At 40.1% G+C, this 12767-nt stretch overlaps 1 protein-coding gene across 1 annotated transcript in view; it reads right to left on the reverse strand.

Moving 5' to 3' along the window:
• LOC133577018 (immunoglobulin-like and fibronectin type III domain-containing protein 1) overlaps positions 1–12767 on the reverse strand; it is a 66199-nt gene that overhangs the window by 23422 nt on the left and 30010 nt on the right. The window contains exons 5-12 of the mRNA XM_072912902.1: positions 11080–11222; positions 7308–7407; positions 7183–7227; positions 6807–6840; positions 4239–4413; positions 2261–2269; positions 1293–1391; positions 1070–1214 (exon numbers count right to left, since the gene is read on the reverse strand). Coding sequence (XP_072769003.1) covers positions 1070–1214; positions 1293–1391; positions 2261–2269; positions 4239–4413; positions 6807–6840; positions 7183–7227; positions 7308–7407; positions 11080–11222 — 750 coding nt within the window. The remainder of the gene's footprint in view (positions 1–1069; positions 1215–1292; positions 1392–2260; positions 2270–4238; positions 4414–6806; positions 6841–7182; positions 7228–7307; positions 7408–11079; positions 11223–12767) is intronic.

Below are 12767 nucleotides of genomic sequence, written 5' to 3' on the forward strand. Positions count from 1 at the left end.
TTAACCCCCAATTCCAACCCTTGATGCTGAGTGCCAAGCAGGGAGGTAACGGCTCCCATTTTTATAGTCTTTGGTATGACTCGGCCGGGGTTTGAACTCACGACCTACCCATCTCAGGACGGACACTCTAACCACTAGGCCACTGAGTAGGTCATAGTGTCATGGCTGCCTTGAGTTTCCAATACTTTCTACAACTCTTGTTTTTTTTGTTACATGGTAACGGAGCTGTTTGGCCACAATACCCAGCAATATGTTTGGAGGAGAAAAGCTGAGGCCTTTAATCCCAGGAACACCATGTCTACAGTCAAGCATGATGGTGGTAGTATTATGCTCTGGGCCTGTTTTGCTGCCAATGGCACTGCTGCTTTAAATGGGACAATGAAAAAGGGGGATTAGCTCCAAATTGTTCAGGACAAGCTAAAATCATCAGCCCGGAGGTTGGGTCTTGGGCGCAGTTGGGTGTTCCAACAGGACAATGACCCCGAACACACCTCAAAAGTGGTAAAGGAATGGCTAAATCAGGCTAGAATGAAGGTTTTAGAATGGCCTTCCCAAAGTCCTGACTTAAAAGTTTGGACAATGCTGAAGAAACAAGTCCATGTCAGAAAAGCAACACATTTAGCTGAACTACAGCAATTTAGTGGTCAAGTGGTCAAGCAGAAGCTTGTGGATGGCTACCAAAAGCGCCTTATTGCAGGTAAACTTGCCAAGGGACATGTAAGCAAATATTAACATTGCTGTATGTATACTTTTGACCCTCACATTTTCAGTAGAGCCATAATAAATTCATAAAAGAAGCAAACTTCATGAATGTTTTTGTGAGCAACAAGTATGTGCTCCAATCACTACATCACAAAAAAATAAGAAATGATTGTAAACTCCAGACAGCCATGACATGATGTTCTTTACAAGTGTATGTACACTTTTGATGGCGTCCATAAAGACGCTGACAGCTGAAGACGTCACTGTCTCACCGCCGTCTTCTTCTCCCGCTGCACCGTCACATTTGCCCCTCAAACAGTTTGGCTGAGTAGCCCTGACAGAGTACATGCCACCATGAACAAAATACCTTTAAAGTCTGTCGCGAACAAGCCGATGCCCTCCACGTCAGCGTCTTGACTCGACATTGAGAACATTTTCTTCTTGGCCACTTGCTTCAGCGAGTGTGTCAGTTCATCACAATCGTCTTTTGCAAAGGAGACCATGGATCCGTCCTGCAAGTTGTGCAACAACCATCCCGCTGAGAACTGTCACCACATAAGATCTTATTTTTAAAGATGTGGGATTCTCACCTTGTAGAGGAACACTTTACTCTCCCTGAGTTCCAGCTCCAAGTCCAAGGATAAGTCGTCTGAGTCAAGGTGCTTCAGATCATTGCTGGGTGTGAAGAACTGCAGGCCAGAGGAGAAGAGACCACCTTAAAGGCCTACTGAAATGCGATGTTCTTATTTAAACGGGGATAGCAGGTCCATTCTATGTGTCATACTTGATCATTTCGCGATATTGACATATTTTTGCTGAAAGGATTTAGTAGAGAACATCGACGATAAAGTTGGCAACTTTTGGTCGCTGATAAAAAAGCCTTGCCTGTAGCGGAAGTAGCAGACGAGTAGCGTGACGTCACAGGTTGTGGAGCTCCTCACATCTGCACATTGTTTACAATCATGGCCACCAGCAGCGAGAGCCATTCGGACCGAGAAAGCGACGATTTCCCCATTAATTTGAGCGAGGATGAAAGATTTGTGGATGAGGAAAGTGAGAGTGAAGGACTAGAGGGCAGTGGGAGCGATTCAGATAGGGAAGATGCTGTGAGAGGCGGGTGGGACCTGATATTCAGCTGGGAATGACTAAAACAGTAAATAAACACAAGTCATATATATACTCTATTAGCCACAACACAACCAGGCTTATATTTAATATGCCACAAATTAATCCCGCATAACAAACACCTCCCCCCTTGTTACGTTCCACGAAGTAGTGGTTTGTTTGTTTTGTGTTTCTTCTTCTTTTGTTTGTACAGGTCACACTCAATCACTGCCTCTGCTGCCAATCAACCAGTTCCTGTTCCCAGCTGCTCCTCATTTCACCTGTTGATCAGCCAGCCAATCCCAGTCCGCCATTCATCCTCCCAGCCTGTTTAAAACCACCTGCTCATCAGGGGATTCTTTTTCTGACATGCTGTGTGGAGCTTTGAGAGACGCTACTTTGTCTTTGACACTATTTTGTTTTGTAATCATTTTTGTTAAGCTCTTTGCTAAACTTGTGCCACCTGTTTTTGAGTCTTCCTTTTTGTTTTACCTTTCAACTTTTGTAAGTATCTGCAGTCTAGTCTTGGGAAAGGTTAGACAGAGGCCTCTATACACTACACATGTAGGATTTGTTTGTGTACAGAGACACCAGGCTTAGTGGTTGCTGTCACCCTTGTATGTTTTGGACCCCCTCTTTGGCTAGAGTAGGTAGGTAGGTTTTTGGTTTATGCTAATTAAATAGCTTTAGTTAGTAAGCTTACCTTTCTTTTTCAGAGGTGTCTTTTGGTATGTTTTGTTCATTTTTGTGACAGCACCTGTACTCCCAAGCTAGGCTAGTGTTGTGTCTTGTTGTAACCCCCCTCTCTTGGTTACTAGTTTTTGTTTTCAATTCTTGGCTTCTGTGTCTTTAATTTACAACTCATTTGGTTTATACACTTTTATGTTGCGTTCTCTTACGATCCCTAGACTCTGAGCCAACTGGGAACGTAACACCCCTCACGTCCATATAACCCGCCAATACAACTCAAACACCTGCACAACACACTCAATCCCACAGCCCATAGTACTGTTCACCTCCCTAAAGTTCATACAGCACATATATTTCCCCAAAATCCCCAAAGTTATGTACGTGACATGCACATAGCGGCACGCACGTACGGGCAAGCGATCAAATGTTTGGAAGTCGCAGCTGCATGCGTACTCACGGTACCGCGTCTGCGAAACCAACTCAAAGTCCTCCTGGTAAGAGTCTCTGTTGTCCGAGTTCTCCACAGGCCAATGGTAAAGTTTGACTGTCATCTTCCGGGAATGTAAACAATGAAACACCGGCTGTGTTTGTGTTGCTGCAGTCGGCCGCAATACACCGCTTCCCACCTACAGCTTTCTTCTTTGCTGTCTCCATTGTTCATTGAACAAATTGCAAAAGATTCACCAACACAGATGTCCAGAATACTGTGGAATTTTGCGATGGAAACAGACGACTTAATAGCTGACCACCATGCTGTCCCAAAATGTCCTCTACAATCTGTGATGTCACGCCCTGACGTCATCATACCGAGACGTTTTCAGCAGGATATTTCGCGCAAAATTTAAAATTGCACTTTAGTAAGCTAACCCGGCCGTATTGGCATGTGTTGCAATGTTAAGATTTCATCATTGATATATAAACTATCAGACTGCGTGGTCGCTAGTAGTGGCTTTCAGTAGGCCTTTAATAACACCATATCTTCATGAAGGTCCACTCACCTCGACAATATCTTCATGAAAGTCCACTCACCTCGACAATATCTTCATGAAGGTCCACTCACCTCGACAATATCTTCATGAAAGTCCACTCATCTCGACAATATCTTCATGAAAGTCCACTCACCTCGACAATATCTTTATGAAGGTCCACTCACCTCGACAATATCTTTATGAAGGTCCACTCACCTCGACAATATCTTCATGAAAGTCCACTCACCTCGACAATATCTTCATGAAGGTCCACTCACCTCGACAATATCTTCATGAAAGTCCACTCACCTCGACAATATCTTCATGAAGGTCCACTCATCTCGACAATATCTTCATGAAAGTCCACTCATCTCGACAATATCTTCATGAAAGTCCACTCACCTCGACAATATCTTCATGAAGGTCCACTCACCTCGACAATATCTTCATGAAGGTCCACTCACCTCGACAATATCTTCATGAAAGTCCACTCACCTCGACAATATCTTCATGAAGGTCCACTCACCTCGACAATATCTTCATGAAGGTCCACTCACCTCGACAATATCTTCACGAAGGTCCACTCATCTCGACAATATCTTCATGAAGGTCCACTCACCTCGACAATATCTTCACGAAAGTCCACTCACCTCGACAATATCTTCATGAAGGTCCACTCACCTCGACAATATCTTCATGAAGGTCCACTCACCTCGACAATATCTTCATGAAGGTCCACTCACCTCTAAAATATCTTCATGAAGGTCCACTCACCTCGACATTATCCTCCTTCTTCATGGCTTTCAGTTTCTTCAGCATGCCGCGGAAGTTGGTGATGCCATATTCCACACATATGCGCTCGTAGTCCTTCTTGTCTGCCTTGAGGAGGATCTCCCAGACTTTCTCCTCTGGGGTCATTGTCTTGTTCTCCTGTGCCTCCTCAGTAGGACTTCACAACAAGGAAAGCAGGAATATATTTTTTAGGCTGACTTTCCACATGTTGCCACGTTGGATGGTAGGGGGTGTAACGGTTCATGAGCAGAGACAATGACTAAGTTTGTGGTCAAAAGCTTGCACCCATTTGCCACAGTGCTCCTGGTTTTCGGTAGGTGAATGTTCAATTGTAGTCAGAGAAAAGTTGCATGTTTTCCTTCAACCACATTTCATTAAATAGGTGGAGCAAAATAAATAGAATCTCATTTAAAAATCCATTCCTGTCAGGAATTGTATTTCAAAAGTGAAACTATTAACTCATGACATGCAGAGTGAGATATGTCAAGATTTTATTTTTTGCTATCATTTTGACGGTTGTGGCTTACGCTTTTTAAAACCCCACATTTTATGAGATTTCCATAGGTTTTAATACGCTGTAAGCCATAATCATCAAACACATAATAGATAAAAATATCTCTCTTTGCATGTAATGAGTTAATATCACATGTTACTAAATCTGGTGTGAATACAACAGGTGCTAACTAACACCACCTAGCATGTTAGCAACATTATTTGTTACATTGAAATGAATGTCTTCTCATTTAAAGATGAGCATGAGCAGAGACAGTGACTAAGTTTGTGGTCAAAAGCTTGCACACATTTGCCACAGTGCTCCTGATTTTCGGTAGGGGAATGTTCAATTGTAGTCAAAGAAAAGTTGCATGTTTTCCTTCAACCACATTTCATTAAACAGGTGGAACAAAAAAATAGAATCTTGTTTAAAAATCCATTCCTGTCAGGAATTTAACATCACAAGTGAAACTACTTTTTATGGACATAATTTCTAGGCGCAGTCAAGGCGTTGAGGGGATCTGGTTTGGTGGCTGCAGGATTAGGTCTCTGCTTTTTGCAGATGATGTGGTCCTGATGGCTTCATCTGGCCAGGATCTTCAGCTCTCACTGGATCGGTTCGCAGCTGAGTGTGAAGCGACTGGGATGAGAATCAGCACCTCCAAGTCCGAGTCCATGGTTCTCGCCCGGAAAAGGGTGGAGTGCCATCTCCGGGTTGGGGAGGAGATCTTGCCCCAAGTGGAGGAGTTCAAGTACCTCGGAGTCTTGTTCACGAGTGAGGGAAGAGTGGATGGTGAGATCGACAGGCGGATCGGTGCGGCGTCTTCAGTAATGCGGACGCTGTATCGATCCGTTGTGGTGAAGAAGGAGCTGAGCCGGAAGGCAAAGCTCTCAATTTACCGGTCGATCTACGTTCCCATCCTCACCTATGGTCATGAGCTTTGGGTTATGACCGAAAGGACAAGATCACGGGTACAAGCGGCCGAAATGAGTTTCCTCCGCCGGGTGGTGGGTCTCTCCCTTAGAGATAGGGTGAGAAGCTCTGTCATCCGGGAGGAGATCAAAGTAAAGCCGCTGCTCCCCCACATGGAGAGGAGCCAGATGAGGTGGTTCGGGCATCTGGTCAGGATGCCACCCGAACGCCTCCCTAGGGAGGTTTTTAGGGCACGTACGACCGGTAGGAGGCCGCGGGGAAGACCCAGGACACGCTGGGAAGACTATGTCCCCCGGCTGGCCTGGGAACGCCTCGGGGTCCCACAGGAAGAGCTGGACGAAGTGGCTGGGGAGAGGGAAGTCTGGGCTTCCCTGCTTAGGCTGCTGCCCCCGCGACCCAACCTCGGATAAGCGGAAGAAGATGGATGGATGGATGGAAGTGAAACTAGCATGTGATATTAACTCATTACATGCAAAGTGAGATATGTCGAGACTTTCTTTTTTGCTATCATTTTGACGGTTATGGCTTACACTTTTTAAATCCCCACATTCTATGAGATTTTAAGTTTTTGATAGGTTTTAATAAGCTATAAGCCACAATCATCAAACACATAATAGATAAAAAAATATCTCACTTTGCATGTAATGAGTTAATATCACATGTTACTAAATCTGGTGTAAATACAACAGGTGCTAACTAACACCACCTAGCATGTTAGCAACATTATTTGTTACATTGTCTTCTCATTTAAAAATAAGGATGACGAGAGACAGTGACTAAGTTTGTGGTCAAAAGTTTGCATTGTGCTCCTGATTTTCGGTAGGTGAATGTTCACTTGTAGTCAGAGAAAAGTTGCGTGTTTTCCTTCAACCACATTTCATTAAACAGGTGGAACAAAAAATAAATAATTTTGTAAAAAAATCCATTCCTGCCAGGAATTTAACTTCCAAAGTGAAAGTATTAACTTATTACATGCAAAGTGAGATATGTCAACACTCTATTTGTTGCTATCATTTTGAGGGTTATGGCTTACACTTTTTAAAACCCATAAAAAACATTGAATATAAAAATATGGCACATAGCGTCACACCCCCACAGGCAATGCAATGGCAAAGTTTACTCACCGTTTTCTAAGTTTCTTCTTTAAAAAGTCTGGGACTTCTGCGTGAGGACAAAGTTATGAGTTAGTCAGAGTTGTCTTTCAAAGGAATTTTTAGAAGTTAATTCTCATCTTGCTCGACTCTTCTGTCCTACGCCATTTCTCTCTCCGGGTACTTTCATGCGTCATGCTTTAGTTTTTCTTTAGTCAAGTGTCACGAAGGTATGAAGATATCATCAAAAGTCTCACGTTGGAGAACTTTCAAGGCTGTGGATCACTGGTCCTAAAACCTGGTCTTATTTAGAAGTCTGCAAGACGACCATAATTATCTTTGCACTTCTTAAAGAGGAAGAACCTTCCGGTCATTTTTTTTTACTGCCGGTGAAGAAATGACGTCTCACCGTCCCCGTATGTCTTCTGCAGTTCCTTGGTCTTGGAGAATCCAACTGTGAGCAGAGGATTGTGATGAAGACTTTCAGATAGCGTCATGCACTGCAGTCAAAGAGTGATGGAAGGACTTAAGCACCTTCGATGACGTTGAGCAGGACGGTGCAGATCGCGCGGCCGTAGTCGTTTGTTGCAAAGCACTTGTAGGTGTCGGCATCCTCAGGGGCCACCTTGGGAAACTGAAGACAAGCAACATTGCACACCTTTTAGTCACAACATTGCTCCAATTCATCCATTCAGTCTCTTATTGTCTACTTGTCTTACAAACCCCGTTTCCATATGAGTTGGGAAATTGTGTTAGATGTAAATATAAACGGAATACAATGATTTGCAAATCATTTTCAACCCATATTCAGTTGAATATGCTACAAAGACAACATATTTGATGTTCAAACTCATAAACTTTATTTCTTTTTTGCAAATAATAATTAACTTAGAATTTCATGGCTGCAACACGTGACAAAGTAGTTGGGAAAGGGCATGTTCACCACTGTGTTACATGGCCTTTCCTTTTAACAACACTCAATAAACGATTGGGAACTGAGGAAACTAATTGTTGAAGCTTTGAAAGTGGAATTCTTCCCCATTCTTGTTTTATGTAAAGCTTCAGTCGTTCAACAGTCCGGGGTCTCCGCTGTCGTATTTTACGCTTCATAATGCGCCACACATTTTCGATGGGAGACAGGTCTGGACTGCAGGCGGGCCAGGAAAGTACCCACACTCTTTTTTTACGAAGCCACGCTGTTGTAACACGTGCTGAATGTGGCTTGGCATTGTCTTGCTGAAATAAGCAGGGGCATCCATGAAAAGATGGCAGCATATGTTGTTCCAAAAGCTGTATGTACCTTTCAGCATTAATGGTGCCTTCACAGATGTGTAAGTTACCCATGTCTTGGGCACTAATACACCCCCATACCATCACACATGCTGGCTTTTGAACTTTGCGTCGATAACAGTCTGGATGGTTCGCTTCCCCTTTGGTCCGGATGACACGATGTCGAATATTTCCAAAAACAATTTGAAATGTGGACTCGTCAGACCACAGAACACTTTTCCACTTTGCATGAGTCCATCTTAGATGATCTCAGGCCCAGAGAAGCCGGAGGCGTTTTTGGGTGTTGTTGAAAAATGGCTTTCGCTTTGCATAGTAGAGCTTTAACTTGCACTTACAGATGTAGCGACCAACTGTATTTAGTGACAGTGGTTTTCTGAAGTGTTCCTGAGCCCATGTGGTGATATCCTTTAGAGATTGAAGTCGGTTTTTGATACAGTGTCGTCTGAGGGATAGAAGGTCACGGTCATTCAATGTTGGTTTCCGGCCATGCCGCTTACGTGGAGTGATTTCTCCAGATTCTCTGAACCTTTTGATGATATTATGGAGCGTAGATGTTAAAATCCCTAAATTTCTTGCAATTGCACTTTGAGAAACGTTGTTCTTAAACTGTTTGACTATTTGCTCACGCAGTTGTGGACAAAGGGGTGTACCTCGCCCCATCTTTTCTTGTGAAAGACTGAGCATTTTTTGTTTTTATACTCAATCATGGCACCCACCTGTTCCCAATTAGCCTGCACACCTGTGAGATGTTCCAAATAAGTGTTTGATGAGCATTCCTCAACTTTATCAGTATTTATTGCCACCTTTCACAACTTCTTTGTCACGTGTTGCTGGCATCAAATTCTAAAGTTAATGATTATTTGCAAAAGAAAAAATGTTTATGAGTTTGAACATCAAATATGTTGTCTTTGTAGCATATTCAACTGAATATGGGTTGAAAAGGATTTGCAAATCATTGTATTCCGTTTATATTTACATCTAACACAATTTCCCAACTCATATGGAAACAGGGTTTGTATTTGTCTAACTCAGCGCCTAGTCAACAGTCAGAAATCATACAGCTGTGGCTGTAGGCAACCTGCTGTTATAGGTTTTTGTTGTTCTCTCCACGGAATGGCAGGGGGCTTATTTTCAAAGTAAAATGTGGGCTACACTTTGTGTACCGATGTTTTCTAAATAAAGGGGACCACAAAAAATGTCATTATTGTCTTTATTGTAACAACAAATGTTAGTGTACTTGAAACATATGTTTATTATTGTCATTTAGTCCTTAAATAAAATGTTGAACATACTAGACAACTTGTCTTTTGTAAGTAAACAAACAAAGACTCCTAATTAGTCTATGCAGTAACATATTGTGTCATTTATACACCTATTATTTTGTACACATTATGAGGGACAAACTGTAAAAAATTGGTTATTCATCCACTTGTTCATTTACTGTTAATATCTGCTTATTTTCTGTTTTAACATGTTCTATCTACACTTCTGTTCAAATGTAATAATCACTTATTCTTCTCTTCTTTGATACTTGACATTAGTTTTGGATGATACCACACATTTAGGTATGGATCCGATACCAAGTAGTTACAGGATCATACATTGGTCATATTCAAAGTCCTCATGTGTCCAGGGACATATTTACTGACTTTATAAACATAATTTGATTTTTTTTTAAACGAAAAAAAGATTTTTTGATGCTAAAAAATATCGATGTAAACATTGTAGTATCGACTAGTACTTGGTATCATTACAGTGGATGTCAGGTGGCTTTGTTTTTATTCAGGGTTGCTAGCTTTTGTTAGCGGTGAGCTACTGTATCCTCCTACGGTGTGTAGTGAATCAATTTTATTTGGTACACGGTGTAATGATAAGTGTGACCAGTAGATGGCAGTCACACATTAGAGATACGTGTGGACTGCAGGTTGATGCCTGTTCAATAAATGACTTTGATATTTCATTGAGAATATAGAACATTACACATAGGCGCTTAAAAAACCTTGCAAAGTAGGACTTTGGTAAGCTATAAAGCCGCACCGCTTGATGGATTGTCAGAGCATTACAGCTACCATAGTCAGACGTACTGTGCTTCAACATACGGTATTATTATGGTATTACTACAATAGGACCTATTAGGAGACATATTATCTGGCGTTTTGTTTTGCAATATTATGCAAAACAACTTTTCTTACCTATTACTACCTGCTGATGTATATTTGGGATCTGCATAAGACTTGAAAATGTGCGTGCGGCCGCCATTGCAGTCAATAAGCTCCTCCTTTTTCTCTACCCTCTTGTTTTGGTGCATTCATCCTCCGCTGTAGGCATTTCTAATATAAAGTAGTGTACACTTCTTATGTATATCCGTCAGTAGACTCGCTATGGAAGTGCTAAAAACTACTGGTACAACAACGATGACGGGGAGAAGATGCTGTCAAAGTGGAGGCACGTAAATAAGATCGCCCACAAGAAATGGTCAAAAAGTGGTTTGAAGATGGTCTGTAAAACATCGTCTATGTTATGTAGACCACAAGGAAGTCCTGAGGCTGTAAACAATAACACAAACAAAATATGTTTTTGATCATATCAATCTATACACTGAAACTACATCTGGTATCGTTACTGTCGATTTTTGTATCAATATGCCTACCTTAGATTACTTTAGCTCACACATTGCCAGTTTAGATGGCGGTTTTGGCGACCTCCGCATTTGCTGTCCATTATCGCGTCCGCCTACCGTGTGTAGTGTCAATCAATCCACCAAGAGTGTAACATGTTTAGCTATTCCTCGTCCTCCGATGATAACGGTACTTGCATTCATAGAATGCTACATTTGCTGTCAAATTTGCAGACACAGCGAGAACGTGTCGTCACCATGCGTTATTAAAGTAGTATCAAAAGCTCTGTCGTCTTTTTTGTCGTATGTCATTGATGTCGCGCAAAGCCCGCCCCCTGTAGAGCATTTAGAGTAGTCACATGATCTGCCACCATTCATACATTTAGAACGTTGGTGTACCTCCAGGGTGTGCTCATGTGACGATTCGTTGTAATTTTGCTTGCAGGTTGCCGGGTTGAAAACCATTTCCCCGTTTGCCCTGGTCCAAGTTACAGTGGGCATTGGATTGCCCACCACAATGGCTCGAAAGATGGCACATTTTCCTGAAACATGGACATTTACCAATCATTAGTGATGTTTATGCAGGGTAAAGGATGACTAATTTATTGTACTGGGTCTGATAGGGGAAGTGCACATTTTTTGAGAATGTTGTCGATCATTCACAGAGACAAAAACACATCTTTTTGTTTTTTTTATGCATTTTGAATCGTAAATAAATGTTAGCAAGAGTCAGCTAATAATTGAATTGCTCTATTCTGCCTAAAAGTGCTGTAAAACACAGCTATTAAGGTTGTATGTACATGCTAAGTATATATGTAATGTAGTAACATTCATAATAACATGTAATATATACATGATGTAGTCAAAACATTCATAATAACATGTAATATATACATGATGTAAGTATATATGTAGTATCTAGTAACATTCATAAGAACATGTAATATATACATGATGTAAGTATATATGTAGTATCTAGTAACATTCATAATAACATGTAATATATACATGATGTAAGTATATATGTCATGTAGTAACATTCATAATAACATGTAATATATACATGATGTGAGTATTTATGTCATGTAGTAACATTCATAAGAACATGTAATATATACATGATGTAAGTATATATGTAGTATCTAGTAACATTCATAATAACATAATATATACATGATGTAAGTATATATGTCATGTAGTAAAATTCATAATAACATGGAATATATACATGATGTAAGTATATATGTCATGTAGTAACATTCATAATAACATGGAACATATACATGATGTAAGTATATATGTCATGTAGTAACATTCATAATAACATGTAATATATACATGATGTAAGTATATATGTAATGTAGTAACATTCATAATAACATGTAATATATACATGATGTAAGTATATATGTAGTATCTAGTAACATTCATAATAACATGTAATATATACATGATGTAAGTATATATGTCATGTAGTAACATTCATAATAACATGTAATATATACATGATGTAAGTATATATGTCATGTAGTAACATTCATAATAACATGTAATATATACATGATGTAAGTATATATGTCATGTAGTAACAATCATAATAACATGTAATATATACATGATGTAAGTATATATGTCATGTAGTAACATTCATATTAACATGTAATATATACATGATGTAAGTATATGTGTCATGTAGTAACATTCATATTAACATGTAATATATACATGATGTAAGTATATGTGTCATGTAGTAACATTCATAATAACATGTAACATACATGATGCAAGTATATATGTTGTATCTAGTAACATTCATAATAACATGTAATATATACATGACGTAAGTATATATGTCATGTAGTAACATTCATAATAACATGTAATATATACATGACGTAAGTATATATGTCATGTAGTAACATTCATAATAACATGTAATATATACATGATGTAAGTATATATGTCATGTAGTAACATTCATAATAACATGTAATATATACATGTGTAAGTATATATGGCATGTAGTAACATTCATAATAACATGCAGTATATACATGATGTAAGTATATATGTAATGGAGTAACATT

The sequence above is a fragment of the Nerophis lumbriciformis genome, linkage group LG03, assembly GCF_033978685.3.
Source record: "Nerophis lumbriciformis linkage group LG03, RoL_Nlum_v2.1, whole genome shotgun sequence".
NCBI lineage: Eukaryota > Metazoa > Chordata > Actinopteri > Syngnathiformes > Syngnathidae > Nerophis > Nerophis lumbriciformis.